General features: G+C 54.0%; 1 protein-coding gene across 1 annotated transcript in view; it reads left to right on the top strand.

Annotated features, from left to right (window-relative positions):
* The window catches only part of CDH22 (cadherin 22), a gene marked incomplete at both ends in the record, with an annotated part of 49,239 nt that extends 33,794 nt beyond the window's left edge, over positions 1-15,445 (top strand). Inside the window, 4 exons of the mRNA XM_083873565.1 lie at positions 5,818-5,939; positions 6,217-6,334; positions 13,327-13,578; positions 14,907-15,445. Of these exons, the coding sequence (XP_083729691.1) occupies positions 5,818-5,939; positions 6,217-6,334; positions 13,327-13,578; positions 14,907-15,445 (1,031 nt within the window). The remainder of the gene's footprint in view (positions 1-5,817; positions 5,940-6,216; positions 6,335-13,326; positions 13,579-14,906) is intronic.
* Between the last annotated feature and the right edge of the window lie 2,171 nt (positions 15,446-17,616).

Raw genomic sequence — 17,616 nt, 5'->3', positions numbered from 1 at the left:
TCTCTCTCTGTGCCAATGCTCTGTGCTGGATGATGGGAGTGACTCCTGTACTCTCTGGCTGTGGCACTGTTGTGAGCCCTTCCTGATCACATCCCAGGGAGGCCAGTCCATTGCCAGGCTGTGGCCTGTGCTGGGGGCTCCATGGGGGGGCTCTGCAGGGAGGAGGGGATGGCAGCATTGCAGCACAACTCAGCATCCAGAGGAAACGTGAGGTGACAAGAATCAGAAGGACAATATTTACACGCTGTGGCTAGGATTTCAGAACAAGTCAGTAAATGCTGCAGCTCCCCTCTGGCAGGGAAGCCTGTCAGGCTGGATTGGTTCAAAAGCTAGGGAGACTCTTCAGTGCTCTGACTTCTCCCATGGTGAGCTCTGACTCATCCGTTTTAGCTGCCCGGACAGTCTTCCCAGTGACATTATCCTTAACGTTTTGTAATCATGAAATATTAATGACTGATATTGAATTTAAAGTACAATTTATGTCTGAATCCTCTGGCGGAAAGGGCAGTTGTAAAGGTACAGCCTTCTGAGTGATGGAGGAGTTTCGGAGCGGGGCCACGCAGCAGCTGTCAGGATGTTCCTGGTGCAGTGGGATCAGCCATGGCAGTAGGAACAGGGAATGCAGGGCAGCTGGGAGAGCACATCCAGCAGTGCACACAGGTATCTGGGGCCAGGAGTGCTGGCAGGGCTCTGTGGTGCTCACCATGGGCATGGGGGGTGCAGCTGGATGCCACAGGGCCAGACGTCACCACCTCCATCAGAGGCAAGCAGTCATATATTCTCTTTCCTCAGCGAGATGTAAACTTGGCAGGAGGAATGGAACAAACCCAGTGGGAGTCCTGCTGCCCAGGATTGTGCCTGGTGCCTCAGCTCGTTGGGGCTGTACCCACTGTATTCCCATGGTGCCAAGGCCTGCTTGATTCCCATGGCACCAGGCACATGGCCTGGAGTGTGTTGCGACAAGATGTTGCATCCCCATGGCCTCCTTGAGCTGCCCTCCAGGTCTGCTGTCAGGGCTGTCCTGGGCAGGATTTGACCCCTGCAGGCTGAAGGACAGCCAGCCCCAGTGCAATACTTGTTCCACAGGCAGCCTGTGGGGCTGGAGCAGTTCCAAACAGGAGCTGTGCCTCCACCCTGGAGAGCCCTGTCTGGCACCCATTGCTGCTGCAGCAGAGACCATGTCCAGGTTATTTCCCACCTGCAGATATCAGAGTGTATTTGGCCCTGAAAGCAGTAAGGAAAGCTGCAGAAGGTGCCCAGCTGTGCCCATGAGCTGTCTGGGCTTCCCACTGCTGGCATGAGGAGCAAGGGCAGCTCTGAGCCCCCAGCAGGAGCTGCCTGGGCCAGCCAGGGACCAGCAGAGTGTTTGGCCTCACAGCGTGGCAGCCAGCAGGAAGCATAGGGGCTGTTGAGCTAATCTGGCCTGGGACCAGGCCAAGCGTTTCCACAGATAAATCTTCATCTCCCTCGCATGCTGTTTACCTTCCTTGGGCTAATATTAGTGATTCTCTTCCTGTTTTCCTCTTTGCTCATGTAAAATGATGAGGCCTTGACTGCTGTGTCCACTGCTGGTAATTGAGATGATAAATCTTCCTGCTGGAGACTGGCTTTAATCAGAGCATTGTGTTTGGATGCAATTTAATGACTCTCATGCTGCTGAGTTTGGGCAGGACTCAGGAGAGGTGAGAGCCATTTATATGTTACTTGGCTTAACTGCTGCTTCCACTTTGCTTCCCCTCAGCTGGGAGCCACGTTTTCAGCTCCAGCCTCTGATACAGCCACCTGTCAGACAAGTCATACCTCTGGCATGCCCCTGCTCTGTCCTTGGCAGCAGCACTCTGGTTTGCAGGCAGCTACAAACCCACCCTGTGCCCCAGAGCCATAGCATCAGGGCTGGAGAGCAGAGTGGCACATCTCAGTCTTCTGTTCTGCATTTTGTTCTTCCAATTTGCTGAGATAGTGAGGAATAAATTCCACTCCTGCCTCTTCTGACTTCCTTACTAATATAAAAAATTTGAATTCAGTATTGTACCAATTTGGTCTCAACACAGAAGAACAGGTTGGATGCTGTTCCCAGCAGTGTCCCTGAGCTGGTCTGCTCCAGGTGCAGCAGCTGCACGTGGCAGCCCACGGTCCCCTGGGCTCTTCTTAGACCCAGAGAAGCTGCTGAGCACTTTCTGGTGTCTGTGAGGGGGAGGGCAAATGTCATTTGCTGGATTTGGAGCTTCACAGGAGAGGTTTGGGTGTAAAAAGGCAAAGTTTTATTGGGAGATTGTGTGAGGGTCTGGAGGAGTAAGGGCTGGATCCTGGCACAGCAGAAAACACAAGTCCTCTCCTTTCCTGCCACAGCAGGGGTGACCAAGCACTGTCAATCCCTTCCTGTCCCTGGGAGCTGCTGCAGAGCCACGGCTTTGCTGAGCAGCTGCCCAGAGGTGCTCAGTGTCAGTCCTGTGAGCACTCAGCTGTCTGCAGCTCAGGGAGAGGGCAAAGTTGGTGTTTTGCATCTGAATGTTTAAGTGGAGAATATCGTCCTGTTCAGATTACTTACTCACATGTTTAATTAAATAAGGAAATACTCTGGGATGTGGATGAAGATTCCCCTGAAGCATTTGACTCTTGGCCTAAGGGCTGCCATGCAGAAGGACTGTGACCATCTCATGCTCCAGAATCCTGGCACTGCCTGTCCCATCCCTGCCAGTCCTGTCCCAGTGCTACCTGCTCTGCTGCATGGCACCTGGGCAGTGGTGCCTGGCACGCCCTGAGCCAGGCTGGTGGCTGTGTTGAGGCAGGCACAGATGCAGCAGTGTGGAAGCACTGGGCAGAGCTCCGTCCCCCACGCACGGCAGCTCCAGTGGCACTGAAATAATTCCTCCCATGTTGGCAAAGGCAGCTGCCAGTCACCAGCCTGGAGCTCCCATACTGCACGGCTGTGCTTCCAGCATCTCCCTCTTGTTCTGTGTGTTTTCCATGTCTCTTTCCTCAGTCTTTTCAGATTAATAGCATTCCAACTCCTGAAGGAAATGCAGAAAAACGGCATGTTTAATTTTAATTTAGGAAAGCGTTTAGGTAGCAGCCTAGTTTTCTCGCTGCTGTCAATCAGGTTTTCTCAAGGCTGACATCAATTAGTTTAAAAATATTGAATGTAATTTTGCCTGACACAACATATTGCAGCCACTGCAAAATATAATTTATTTTAGAAGAAGAAATAATTAAACTAATTTGCATGTCAGTCAGCTGAGCTGGAATACCGAGGAGAGACGCTGCAATGGAAGATGGCTTTTTTCCCCTTCCAGTTGCCCTCAGCCAGCACATGCTGCCCTCACCTCAATCACAGGCTTGGTGCTCCTCGCAGAGCCCAGCGAGGGCAGCTGCCTGCAGCACCCACGCCACAGCCTCTTCCACCCTCTCTGCTTCTCTTTCTGGCACTAGGACCTGCCTGCTGAGCCTTTGCTCCTGTGCTGGGGCATTTTGAGTGTGTGCACAGAGGTAGAGAAAGCACAGGCCAGAGTTTCTGACCTCACAGATGTGAATCCTGTGTTAGTTGAGTGCTTTGTACCTTTCATCACAGATGTGCTCCAACAATCTTAAGCACACTTCTGGCCATCATAATATCACTTTATGCCACTGTTACAAAAAACATATTTCAGATGTTTTGAAGATAACTTTTTTCAAATATATCCAGCCATTTTTCGTTTTTTCCACCCATAAATCCAGGTACTGGCTCAGAGAAAGAGGGAAGTTGATAAGGCATTGAGGAACCTTCAAATATACATTGCACAGCCAAAATAAAAAGAAGCTGATGTGTGCCTCACTGGAAAGGTAGACAAGAGTGCAGCAGTTGCCTTTCTAACCTTGATGTTCCCGGACACGTCAAATTTTGACCCCGTCACTGAGCCAGGAGTGAGCATGAGCCTCAGGCTTCAGCAGTTTTGGAAGGGCAGAAGGAGAGCTTTTGTCTGACAGGGTGCATTTAGAAAGGTCACTGTCTCTGAGCTGTGCCCAGGGATGCGGGACGTGAGCCCTGGCTCGGCAGGGTCAGTGCTGGTCCAGCCCTGCCCAGGCGGGGCCTGACCCCTCCTGTGGATGGATCAAAGTGCTGCTGGCTGGAGCTGGGGACGAGCACGGCCCTGTGCCTCTGCCCGGCTCTGAACACACTGGTCACATCCCTCCTCAAGGGCTGGGGAAGGTGGTCTCGAAGAGAAGCTGCTTTGCTCAGGATCCCCTGGATGTCCAGGCCTGGCATGCACGATCCCAGCAGGTCCTGGGGAGGGTTCAGCAGCACTGGGGTTGGTTCCTGTTCACAGCTGGTTCCCACACTTTAGTGGGGCACTAAGAGAAGACCTCCTCCTCTGGGTTACAGTTAATAAGGGGAAGAGCTGGGGTCCTGGATTCTTCCTCCTTTCTGGCTCTACTTCCTCTCCTCTCTTTCTGCCTTTCCTCATCTTTCTCTCAGCAATCCTGGCCTGCTCCAGGGCTGAGCAGCAGGGATGGTTATCCATCTTCCTGTGGGTTGAGGAGGGGGTGATGAAATGCTGTCATCCTCCTTCTTGCAGGAACTGAACCCTTTTTCTTCCTGCTCATTTGTGGGCATCAAGCACACACCCCGCTGCCGCCTCCCCGGGCTCCCTTCTCTCACCCCACTGCCTCCCCCTTTCTCTCTTCCTGCAAGCAATTGCAGTTTATTTCACTGCACCAATATGCCTTTTAAAATAACGCATAGTTCTAAGCTTTTAGTCACGACTTCAGCCTCCCTCCCCCAAAAACAACTATCTAATCACCAGAGCAGCTGGTCTGGGTGAGAGGGAGTGATAACGTGAGAACCGGGTGAAGGCAGCTCTGGGGAGGGGGCTTAGATTCCTGGCTAATTATGGAGCAGCACTAAATCTCCTCTCCCCTGGGTCCTCCCCCACCTGATCTGTTGGGGCCAGTATTAATGTTATAGACAAACAGGCAGCAGAACTCCTGTCTGAGTGTGGAGAAAAGCATTAGTTCTGTCACAGGTGCAGCCTCTGGGTAAAACAAAGGAGATGGAGTAAGAGGGAGTTCTCATTTCTGGAGATATATGAGGTGCTTCAGCAAACATCAGGCCCTCCAGAGTGATTTATAATCCTGTGGCACGGGCTCAGTGTCCCTCGGCAGTGTGTGTGCAGCTCAGTGACGCTGCAGTGAGTGGAGGTGTATGTGCTGCCCCATCCCACAGAGTGCAGAGTGAACCCCAGGGGAGAGGGGTTTCCCAGGACCACTGCCTGTGTGAGGCTGGGCTGGTGAGTGCCAGGGTGAGAGGGCTGCCCTTAGTCTTGCTGTGTGACCCCCTCATGCCAGCTGGTGGATGGTGCTGTGTTTAAGTTTAAGCTGCAATAGCAACCAAAACCCAGTGTCAGCATAAGAGGCCTGAGTCCCTGTGCAAAGCCTCATGCCTCAGTGGGGTACATCTGACCCTGGGTCACCTGGGCACAGCAGAGGTGGATGCACAGATCTTACCACCAATCTGTGCCCTTAGCTGATTGCAGCTGTTTCACATCCCAGCTCCCTTTGCTTGGCCCTTAGATGTTGCTGCCAGTCTCGAGCATCTATGGATCAGGATCCAGGTCAGAGGGTGATCTCACATCCAAGTTTCTGTCCCAGCTTGGTGCAGAAGCAGCACAGATCCTCACCAGTGGATGGCTGACCCTTATGGCTGGGAATAGCTTTGGGCCACTCCAGTTTTCCAGGGGTAGATCAGGTGGTGTTTCTGTACAGATGGGGATGAAGAGGTTTGCTCCCTGATAGCAGCAGTTGGCCCTTTGTCCTGAAGCTCTGCTTCTCTTTCTGTTTCAGATAATCACTCCCAGGTGTCGAGGGCCTCTCTCCGTATCCGAATCCTGGATGTCAATGACAATCCACCTGAGCTTGCCACTCCCTATGAAGCTGCTGTGTGTGAGGATGCCAAGCCAGGCCAGGTAGTGAGAGCCCCCCAGCCCTGGTCTCGGGCTGCAGGCAGCACTCTGGGCCAGTGCCAGCTTGCCCATCTGTCCCCGTCTACCTGAGAGTCTTCCTGTGCAGCCCCTGTCACAGTGGGAGTCACTCTGCTGGTCCCGCTGAGCCCATCTGCAGGGTAGAAGGCTCATCCCTCTCTGTGGCTGCAGCCAGTGATGTTGCTGGCTGGACCCTGTATATGGGACCCTGGGAGAGGCTGTGGAAGCAGCACTGGCGCTCACCTCTGCCTTCTCCCCACAGCTGATCCAGACAATCAGCGTTGTGGACCGGGATGAGCCTCAGAGCGGCCACCGTTTCTACTTCACATTGGCGCCTGAGGCCACCAACAACCACCATTTCTCTTTGCTGGACATCCAGGGTAAGTCCTGCTGCACCCTTGGCCCAGCATCCTTTAGGCTGAGCAGCAGCTCTGGCCATGAGAGGGACATGGGTCACTGTCTCTCTGTGCCAGCTCTGGGTGCTTCGGGCATGTTGCAGAGTTTCTTGTCAACCTGAAATGGTGGGACTGGTCAGCTAACAGCTTGGATTTCCTCAAGGAGGCTCTGCCAGCTTTATTCCTTGCTGCAAGCAGCTATAAAGCTCCTCTCATGTTGTCTGGTTAAGCCTTTAGTATTTTCAGGGCTCTCAGTCCCTTTCTCGATGGGAAATCTCCAACCTGCCTGAGGCAAGGAGATGATGTGGATTTATAGATGAGCACGCTCCCATTTTGAGCGTTATGATTTATCCCTCTCCAAGGTAAATCCTGGAGCATGGGTCATCTTGGGGCTGCTATGTGGGTGGCTAGCCCTGTGACCCTGACAAATGGGAACAGCTCCAGAGCCGTGGGAGGCAGTGGGGCCGTGCTGTAGCCAGCCCAGAGCCACAGTGGGTTCTCTGGGACACAGCCTGCAGAGCCTGATTCCCTGTGATGTGGTGGGTCTGGGGTGCAGTTCCTCTGTTTCTTGGGGCTCGTCCTCTCCTTTGGGACATGCATCCAGTCAGAGCCTGTCTGTTCCTCTGGGCAGCTCTGGGGTTCTCTGCATCCCTGAGCTCAGTAGCTCGTGCTGGGCGACTCGATGCTGCTGTGAGTGATGGGGTGCCATGCAGGTTCTACTGGCTGAGCCTGGCTGCTGTTGGACTTTGCAGGCTGTCAGGTCAGGCTGCATTTGTGTGGACAGTAACAATCCAGAAAACTAGTTAGCAGGATGGTTCCTATTTTTGGCTGGTGTTTAGGGTGATTTTGGGTGCTGATTGTAGTAGTAGGTACAGCAGGGTTCCCTGCAGATTGCTGGGACCTTCTCCAGCCACATGTGCATGTGCTTGTCACAGGGGCCAGCAGACAACATTGAAATTCTTCTTTGGTTTTGGTTGGGTTTTCTTTTAAAACCATTTTCTTTCTCTGCTTTTGTAGCTTTATCTGTCAAAAGTCTGGTTTAGTTTGTTCTGAGCTTATCATAGGAGCCTTCTGCTGACGTCAGATCCTGCTTGCTCAGTATTATTAGGGATAGTCAAAATGGAAAAGCTTCAGATGTGATGGTAGCACAGCTGGCTATTCCTTTGTGTCCCGAGTACCACAGCTGTCCCTGACCTGAGTCCCTCCCCCTCTGCTCAAGCTGCTCAGAAGACCTTTGCTTCTTATCATGTAAACAGGCTTTAATCCTCAGCAAGATTTTGCCCCACACCCAGCGATTAACTTCCCTCACTTTCTTTGAAGGACCTTATAAAAATGTGCTTGAACACACTGAGCTACACCCAAGTGCCCATCCCTGCCCAGACCCTCACGAGGCTCCCAGCTCTGGTCCAGGCTGTCTGCCATGGCCAGGTTGCCATCCCAGAGCCACCACTGCTGTTTTGCTTGTCTGGCAGGGCACATGGCTGGGGGTGTATGGAGCTTGGCAGGGGCTGCTTGGCTCCCTGGCTCTATGTGGGGGTCCACCAGCAATGGCCCGAGAGCTGGCATTGCAGTAGATGCAGGACACGTGTGCCACCACCTCCTCCAGAGCTGCTGCTCTCTTGAGTGGCATGAGGCTCTTGTGACACGGGGTAATTCTTTGTGCTAAACGGTCCCTCGAGCTTTTTGTGTGGTGTAACACTGCATAAAATGAGTAAAAGCTGGCATCACCTCCCGCCTCCTGCTCTTGGGGAAACAAATGTTGTTGCTGCAGGGTTATTCCCAGAGTGTTTGGAGACCCTCCCAAGTGCTGAGCAGTGCTGTCTTCCACAGCAAGCGGAGGTGGCTGCCTGTGGCAGATGGAGGCACCCCTTATTTCTAACAGGGTGCCTCGGTGCCATCTCCTTCCCTTTGATTTCTGACCCCTTCTGTAGTCCATCAGCTGCCCTGGGTACAGTCACCTTTGCCCCTGCTCTCATAGGTGTCCTTGCTGCATCCTCCCCTGTGTTCCCCCATTGCTTCCCTCTCCTGCATTCACCCCTCTTGCACTTGTCTCTACTCCCCCGTATAAATATCAGTGGTGACAAACTGCTACCACCAGCCCATCTGTTTCTTTGTACAAATTTGTAGCCAGTTTTGAAACGTGATTTATAAATATTGCTTTTGCAGCCAAGGAGTGACACTGATGGATGTCAGCACAGATGGATTCTCTAAGCTCTTGCTTAAATCCTCTCTTTTGCTTTGCACCTACTTCACTTGGCTCCTTCGTGGCACCAGAAAGCCACCTTGGGAAATTACTTGTTCTCAGCAGGGTGGGGACCAGCTCCAGGAGTGCTCCTGTTGCAGTTGGGCAGGGCAGGAGCACTTGGCATGGTGGAGCTGCCTTTGGGGAGCCTGGGGGGCTGTGAGCTGCCAGCAGTGTTGGGGCTCCTCAGGGGTCCTGGGTGTGGCACACAGAGCTGTGCTGGCTCTGGTGCTCCAGGCTGGAGATGCAGAAACCAAGGGTATTGCTGCAGGTGACCACATAACTGAGTTACAGGTGGTTAGCAAGAGTTGGGCTTTTGGAAACAGCACCATTGCCTATTGGTGTCTCTCTTTCTGTGCTTTTGCTGTGTCTGAGGGAGCGCTCACTCACTTCCTGATTCATCAGACAAGGAATAAATGTCACCTGTGTAACAACAACAACAATCCAGGAAGAAGATGCCCATCATATGGAGTGACTAAAAGAAGAGATGGAATTAGAGAAGCTGACCACGTTAAGATCCAACTGGTATCATTCCAAAGGCATTCACCATCCTCTGTTTCATAACTCGCCTTTTGCTGGGCCTTTCTGGCCTGAGAAAATTGATTACAGCAGGATCAAAGGCAATTAAAGCCTGAAATCATGTTCTTCAAGAAATGCTAATTGTGTTGGAAGGGATGGTAGAAAGCATCCAAGCCCAGCAACCTGGAAGGAGCGCTAGGTAATATGGAGTGACACATGGAGCTACTGACTCCAGGGCTCAAGGGCTCAGCAAGCAGATGTCTGAACTCTCTGCAGGTCTCATTAAGAGCGTGTAATGGGTGATAGAAGATCTGAAAATCCTAACAATCAAAAGCAAAATGTTAGGATTTAAGGATTGCCTGAGGATAGAGGAAGCCTCCTCCAGCCCCGCAGGGATGCCCCTCTCAGCACAAGCAGCACAGATGCTCATTTGACTGGGGCAGGGGTGGGGTGTGTGTGTGTAAAAGAGCATCAAACCTCCTCGGGGCTGAGCAAACAGCAAAGGAGCAGCAGTGGTGCTGTGGCCTGGTACCCAGAGAACTCGAGAGAAGGAAGAGGCAGAAGAGAAAAACAGGATGTTTCTTCTGCCAGCTGCACCACCTGGGGCTGGAGGAGGTCTGCTCCCTTGGGGCAGCTCTGGCAGCAGTGTGCCTGCAGGCCCAGCTGGGTGCCAGTGCTCCTCCTCTCCCAGGGCCAGTGTTCCCAGGCTCTGGTGCAGCAGAGCAGCTGCTGGAGAAGGGAAGACAGGTGCTCACAGGACCCTGTGAGTGTGGGAGAGGGAAGGGACATCAAAATCCCTCCTGCTCTCCTAGCGCTGTTTGAGATTGAGTTATGAGAAGGATTTATTAGTTCTGTCTTCGAGGCTGCCAAGAGCCTCTTTGGAGAGGGAGTCTGGGAGACTTAATTATTTTATTATTCCTAGTGACGTTAAGCTACCATCAGAGTATATTGCATTTCCAAACTTTCCTCTTAGGGCAGTATTGATGAGTCCCTTTGTGCTCAGGTCATGTCAGTTCCTGCCTTGTCCAGTGTGCTGCTCCTCAGGTGGACAGAAGGGCCATCTCCTGCCCTGTCACACAAGGTGATGTGATGTAATACAGGATAATGTCACTGCATGATCAGAGAGAGGGTGGCAGTGAAAACCTATGAAGAAAATGTCAAATTATGCAGCAAGAAAGCAGTGATGGTAAAAGGTTTGGGTTGGGGCATCAGAGGACACTCAGCACAGCCGCAGCAGAAGGTGCAGCTTTGTGGGGACTGGGCAGGAAACCAAGTGTGGAGACCCAGACTCGTCTGTTCAGGAAAGCTGTGGATTAACGTCTGCTCACATTCCAGTGCTGCTCCTGAGAAGCACTGCTCCTCAGCTCATCACCCCAGAAATGGATTTGGCAGGAAGCTGCCGCGGAGGAAGAGACACGAGTTCTGCAGGGCCACGGCTGCCTGGGCTGTGCCAATGCAAACAAATCTGCACCAAGACACATCCCAAAGCAGCTGCTGTGGGTCAACTATGTGTAAAGACACAACTGCACTGAGAGAAATGACAATTGTTTTGTAGGAGGTAGCTTTGAATGCATTTTCCAGGATACGCATTCCAAGATCTGGGCAAAATTTTCCCGGATCTGAGATCAAAAGGACTACAATCGTATGGTAGAGCACTGCTTTTTTTGGAGTATCTCAGAGGGGAACACAGAAGTTGGCGACTTACAGGGGTGCAAACAGGGAAGAGTTCATGGTGGTGGGGAGCAGGGGGTAGTGGGCAGGTGATGGAGCCATTTTGGTGCCAGAGTCAGGTGGTCCCTGCCAGGCTGAGCTCTGGCTTGTTGAGCCTTGGTGAGCAGTTTCATTGGAGTACACATGAAATTTCTGTGCATCTCCCTCCTGGGATGAAGGGCGCCTGTCACCCTGTTCAGGAGATAAAATACAGTTTCATGATGTTTAAAGTAGTGTTTGTAGTGATTTTTGTTGCTCCCTTGCATCAAGTTTTGGGTCACAGGGCAAACCCTCAGCCCCTTCCTGAGGCGAGGTTTCTCTGAGCAGACCTGTCTGTCATGCTGCTGTTACATTTAAGTACCAGCTTCTCTATTTTGACTTGGTGGGTGGCAATATTTCTTTTTCAGTGGTGCCAGGCTACGTAAACTGTCTGGGCTGAGCTGAGGTTGGTGCCTGCCCCTCTGCCACTTGCATGTGTAGTTCCTCTTGGTTTCTAGAGACTGTTTCTAAAAATACAGCATGCCTTGTCGCAGGTCCCTAACAGGAGCTGGAGCTGGCTGTAAACAGAAGGGAGCTGCCAGCCTCCTGCTGCATTTCCAGAGAGGTTTGGTGCTACCCCTGTGTTTACACAGTGCTGAAGAGCAGCTGGGGGAGTTCCCAAGCACTGTGTTCCATCAGCCCTGAGTGAGGGTTGGGCTGAGCTGCAGTGGAGGTGCAGGGCTGTGTGCTCAGGGGTCCTCTGACCCAGGATCTGACCCCAACCCCAGACTGGTGTGACAGTGACAGCAAAGGTGACCTTCCTAGGCTGTGGCCAGAGCCTTTCTCTCTTACAGCACTTTGGTCTGTCCTTTTTGTCCTGTGGTTTTATCTCCACTCGATCCATGTGTCTGAGGCTTACTTTTAGCTGGGCTAGTTAGGAGTTAGTCCTGGCCTCTTGCTGAGATGGTGCCATTAACATTATTTATAACCTCCTGCTACACTGCAGCAAGGAGGGGAGACCAGCACCAAATGAGATCTCATTACCTTTGTGCAAACGATTAGCATAACAATATATTTTTTTTTTCCTAGCTCATCCTTGGTAAAAACTTGGCCACAGGCAGTTTTCAGATGTTGCTGCCACCACACTTGGTTCAGCCTTCTTGCACCCAGGGGCCAGTGGTCCCCTGTTCCTCCTGACACCTCTGCCCAGTTGCCATGGTGCTGCTGCCACATGATGCTCCAGGAGTCTCAGTCACGGTGGCAGGTGCCCCACAGGACAGGATTCTGTGCCCTGCAGTGCCCTGGCTGCCACACAGAGCCTTTGGGATCTGCTTACTGGCTGACCAGTAGATCTTCCATCCCGGCTCACCTCCTGTCCCCACCATGCCCTCTGTGCTCTCATGCAGCACCCGATCCATACAGCAATTTCCGTGATGGCAGCAGCCCAAGAGCCAGAGTTACAGTAGATGTGTTTTCCAATGGAAGAGCTGATTCATAGAGAAAGGGGATGGTCTGACATAAATCAGGTCCGATGAGGAGAGTCTGTAGGCAGCAGCACCTTGCTGTGAGTGGGCCAATCTATGGTTTATTAGATAAAGACTGCAGACAGTCGGCAGCAGCTTGTGACACCTGGCTGCAATTGTCACCTGCTGTTCAGCCCCATCCTGCCCATGCTGCTGCTGGCTGGCAGCCTGCAGCACCCCTGAGCAGGGAGTCAATCCCAGTGTCAGACCCTGTCCCTGCCCTCCCTCCCTGCTCCTGGTGGGCAGCAGCTGCTCCTTGGGTTCATTGCTGGCACCAGGGCCCTGGAGAGTCCCTGAAGTGGCTGTGTTAATGGGATCTTAATGAGTTGTGCTGTGCCAGCTGAGCCCCTGAAGCAGCAGGGTGTAAGCAGATGGGGAGGAGGATGCCTAACTTGGCTGGGAGGCTTGGAAGAAGCTCTGCCTACTCCTTCAGGAGTTAGAGAGGATCATTGGGGTATCTGCCCCTCTGGCTGAGGCAGGACCATTCACTCATGGCTCTTGGCTTTGGAAGAAGCAGTGTCTGCTCTTGCAGTCTCAGTGCCACCTGCAGACCCTGTCTGTTCTTGTGTACATGTCAGCAATTGATGTTTATCCTGATTGCGACTCTGTGCCACTCTCAGAGGGTCTTTCAGAAGTTTTTTCTCCTCTCTCTGTGCCACCTGCACAGTTTTTCAGCGTGGTTCAGACACTCATGTGCTGCTGCTTCTCCTGTGCCAGGCTCACCACAGGTGTGGTGACAAAGGAGGTGCCAGGCTGGCCCTGAGGTGCTGCTGACAAAGGGTAACATGTTGGAGTGGAGTGTTCAGGCACTCAGGCTGCAGGGGAGCTGCAGTGCCAGGGAGCCATGAGCTGGAGGAAGGGGAGGCCTCAGGCTCTCTCAGGATGGCTCCTGGAGGTGGTGCAGGAATAGCTGCTGTTCATCCAGAGCACGGAGGAGCTCCTGGCAGGTCCTGCATGCTGTGATGTGGGGGTGACTTTGCTGTGGTTTTGATTGTTCCCTGCAGACAACACGGCAGCGGTGCACACGCAGAGAGTGGGCTTCAATCGCCAGGAGCAGGATGTGTTCCTGCTCCCCATTCTGGTGGTGGACAGTGGCCCCCCAGCCCTGAGCAGCACAGGGACTCTGACCATCCGTGTCTGTGGCTGTGACAGCAACGGGGCCATCCAGTCCTGCAACAGCACAGCCTATGTGGTGTCAGCCACGCTGAGCCCCGGCGCCCTCATCGCGCTGCTGGTCTGCGTCCTCATTCTGGTTGGTGAGTGCCTGCCTGTCCTAAGTCCTTCCTGTCCTGTTCCAGCTCCACTCCATCAGCATCAAATGAATGTGGACACAGTGCTGTGGGCACAGAGCAGGCTTCTCTGCATCTGTCTCCTCCCTGGTAGCTGCAGCATGGGGGGCATGAACCTCAGCCCCTGCTGGGGGGTACTAGTGGTAAAGGTCCCATATTTGCCACAGCTCCTGCGTGCAGGGCTCCACAAAGCAGCCGGAGCAGAGTTCCCTGTGCCAGGCAGGTGTGATGCTGCCCAGCAGAGCCTGGAGGGCTGCTGGCTCACTCCCTGCCTGATAGGCAGGAGCCAAGAGCAGGCATCTCACAGCAGATGAAGGGGGTGTGCTCCCAGCATGTGGGCAAGGGTGGCAGGTGTTGCTCTTATCTGAAAAGATCAGTGTTAAAGCGTGTGTGTGTGGGCAGGATGCAGAGCTGGTCAAAGCAGAGTGCTGCCTAGGTTGGGACCTGTACCCCAGGAATGCTGCTGCCTGCCACTGGCACAAGTTTTGCTGGGCAGGGGGAGCAAGTGCTTGTGTACATGTGGGAAGGGGCTCTGAACAAGGGATGTTGCAGTGCCCTCAGGTTTAGCACAGGACAGTTGATGGATGCAGCTGCTGAAAGCTCTCTCTGGCCCCAGAGCTGGCTCCTGGCTGTCTCCAAGGGCTGTCCAGACACCTGTGGGAGGCAGCACATTGTTTGGTGAGGTCTCCTCTCCTTGGCATGGCTCCACTCCCTGTCTGCATCTCCTTCACAAAACTCTTTCCCACAGGGTGCACTTTACACTGGTTTCATTTTCCAACGCAGTGCAAACAAATTTCTGCCTAATTGCCCAAACCAATAAAGTGCACATCGGTGCTTTAAAGGTGATGGGCTGAATGGATGATGATCCAGGACACAGCTGCGGCTCGCTGCTCAGGCTCTGTGCCATCTGCTCCACATTCACCCACCCAACATTTGGCTGCTGCTGTGAATCATGCACCCCCTTTTCCTACTCATCTTCTGCAGAACCCATCCATTTGTCTGTCCAGCTGTGTGTTTATCCATTGCTCGCTTCTGTCTCGGTGGTCACGCTGCATGGCAAAGGAAGCTCCTGGTCTGCCCTGGAGCCCAGGCAAACCTCTCTCCAAGCCAGTACACAGCAGGGCTGCTGCTTGATGAGCCTGGCTGATGGGAACCGTCTGGCATGCTGGCAGGGGTCCCCATGCTGGGGGGTGCTGTGCCTCCACACCTGCCACCAAGCAGGGGTTGTCCTTGCCCTGAAGGAGCACAGTGTCCCCGAGACTCTGTTCCCATCTGACTGTCTCTTCCTTTCCCAGTGCTGGTCCTTCTGATCCTCACGCTGAAGCGACACCACAAAAGCCACCTGACCTCTGAGGATGACGAGGACATGAGGGACAATGTCATCAAATACAACGACGAAGGGGGCGGTGAGCAGGACACAGAGGCCTATGACATGTCAGCACTGCGCAGCCTCTACGACTTCAGTGAGATCAAAGCTGGTGATGGAGGTGGGGGGCCAGGAGAGGGGGGCCCAGGCAGAAACCCAGCCTCCGAGCTCCACGCCCTCCCACAGTGGGTGCAGAGCCCAGACCTGGACTTCTCTGTGTTCAGAGACTATATCTGCAGGAAGGTGGAGCAGGCGGATGAGGACCTCTCTGTGCCGCCCTATGACTCATTCCAGACCTATGCCTTCGAGGGCTCGGACTCCCCAGTGCCCTCCCTGAGCTCCATCAACACCTGGTCCAGCGGTTCGGAGCAGGACTTCTCCTACCTGGGGGGCTGGGGGCCCCGTTTCCGGCAGCTGGCCGCGCTCTACGCGGGGCGCAGGGGCGAGGAGGACAGCGAGGAGTCCTAGCTGCCCCCAACCCCCTGGGCTCCGGGCACCTCCTGGACTGGGGCTGCAGCCCTGAGGTGCCACACGGGAATCCTGCACTCCTGGGCCGCTCCCCACGGCTGCCGGGGAGAGGCTGCACCGCGGGCACCGGGCGATCCTCTGCAGCCGCCTCCGGCTCGGGTGCGCTCCACACCCGCCTGGGGAGGCTGGGGAGCCCGGGAGAGACACCGGGGTGTCCTCATCTCCTCAAAGCCAGGCTCTTTTAAAGCACTACGCATTGACTTAAGAAGGAGAAAATCTAATTCAAGAGGGTTTGGAGAGGGTTTCTCCCCCACAAATTATCATTTAAATAGATCTGTTCGGTGATCCCCATCCAGGAGAGGAAGAGCAAACCGGGAGCCTTTTGTTGTCTAAATTGTTTTTGTCACTTGAGTCAGAGCATTTAAAGAGCTTTGATTTCTTTAAGAGCTTTCCTTGCTGAGGGAAACAAGCTTTTAACTTCCGTTCATATTTTCCCCTCCTAAGTTTACTTGCTTTTTGAAGTCTTCCTTCTCGCTGCTCCCCGTGGGCCTCTCAGTAGCCCCCTGCTGCGGGCGCGGTGTTGTGTTGGAGGGAGGATGCCACGCTGGGATCACATCCTGCACAGGACGGCCGCTCACCTCAAACCAGGGTTCCCTTCCGTGCTGCAATCACTTCACCCCTGTCTTGTGATCACAGAGGTGCTGGTGATGTGAAGGGGATCCCCAACACTCCCTGCACAGCAGACATTGTCTGCTAAGTCCTGGTGTGCCCCACAGCCCCAGTGACAGACAGGGGTGTCCCACCTGTCACCGAGGAGTGATGTTGTGGCCAGGGCCACAGAGCAGCTGCAGTGCTGGGGAGTGCCATCAGAGGGGCCCAGAGCAGCACCCCTTGGTGGGCTCTGCCAGCCCTTCACACAGGACCTGGGGTTTGCAGGGCTCCCAGCCAGGCACTGGCTGTCACCAAACGGTGTGAGCTGCACAGGGCAGCAGGCAGGACATCAGTGCTCCCTGGCCCACAGTGGCTGGGGGAGAGCTGCATCCCTTGATGCAGGGTGCGGGAGAACCCTGGCCTCTGGCTGGGAAGAATAATTCCTGCTTGCACCCAGCTGGCAGCAGAGCATCACCATTAGCAACAGAACAGCCATCCCCAGGAGATGTGTGTGAGGCCAGAACCTGCTGGCACAGCTCTGGGGCCGAGCTGGCTGAGAGTTGGGCAGCAGCACACCTGTGACACCTCGGGGTATCCAGGGTGTCCCCACCCCAGCACAGTATCCTGCAGCACAGCAGCATGAGCTCCCAGAAGGACTGCTTTTGCATGTAATTCCTGGGTTTGGGAGGCAGGTGAGGAAGATACTAATGGAATGTGCCATTGCTCCTCAGGCCTGCAGATGATGCTGGAGGAAAGCACTGGGTGCCCAGTGCCTTCCCAGCCTTCCAGCTACCACAGGGAAATCTGAACAGCCTGTAGAGTGATGTCCTTGCACAGCACCTCAGGCCATCTTGGCTGGTGCAGCTCCTTATCTGTTCAGGTTGGGAAAAAAATCAATTATATCATTGATAGGTAACTGATACAGTCTCCCAAGGCCTGACACATCCTGGGCTTGTCATTGGGTTTGTCCTTTTAGTTTAACCACAGACACTGTTTTCTCTCCTCGGAGAAGGTTTAACTGTAAATGTACATGAGTGTCCATGTTTTTTTACTGTGTGTTGCTTCCCGGCTGCTGGTGTTGGTCCTTTGGCTGCAGCACGAGACCCGGCAGCAGAGAGGGACAGGACCTGCCAGGGTGCCTGCCCTCAGCTGCTCCTGCCCATTGCTCTATGTGAAGAGCCCAGCCTGGCTCATGCTGGGACCAGGAACTCCTCTCTGGTCCCTCCGAGGAGGTGATGGTGCTGTGGCTGGCACCTGTGCCCAGCGTGCTGCTGGTTCACTGTGATGATGCTGGGGAGGCAGCGGGGCCCTCGAGTGCCAGCTCTGGTCTCAAGCACCTGACCTCCGAGCAGGAGAACGAAGAAAGCCCTCTCTTTCCTCAGGAATGTGTTCGTGTTTTCCCTCTGGGCTGCAGAGCTGTGCCCGAGCCCCTGTGGCACTGGCCCTTCCTCTAGCCGAGTGTTGTGCAATAGCAGGGCTCTGTCCTAGGAGATGGGGTCTGACAGGGTACATGTTTAGCA

The sequence above is a fragment of the Zosterops lateralis genome, assembly GCF_965231275.1.
Source record: "Zosterops lateralis genome assembly, chromosome: 16".
Taxonomy (NCBI): Eukaryota; Metazoa; Chordata; class Aves; order Passeriformes; family Zosteropidae; genus Zosterops; species Zosterops lateralis.
This window is presented reverse-complemented; position numbering and strand designations above follow the sequence as displayed.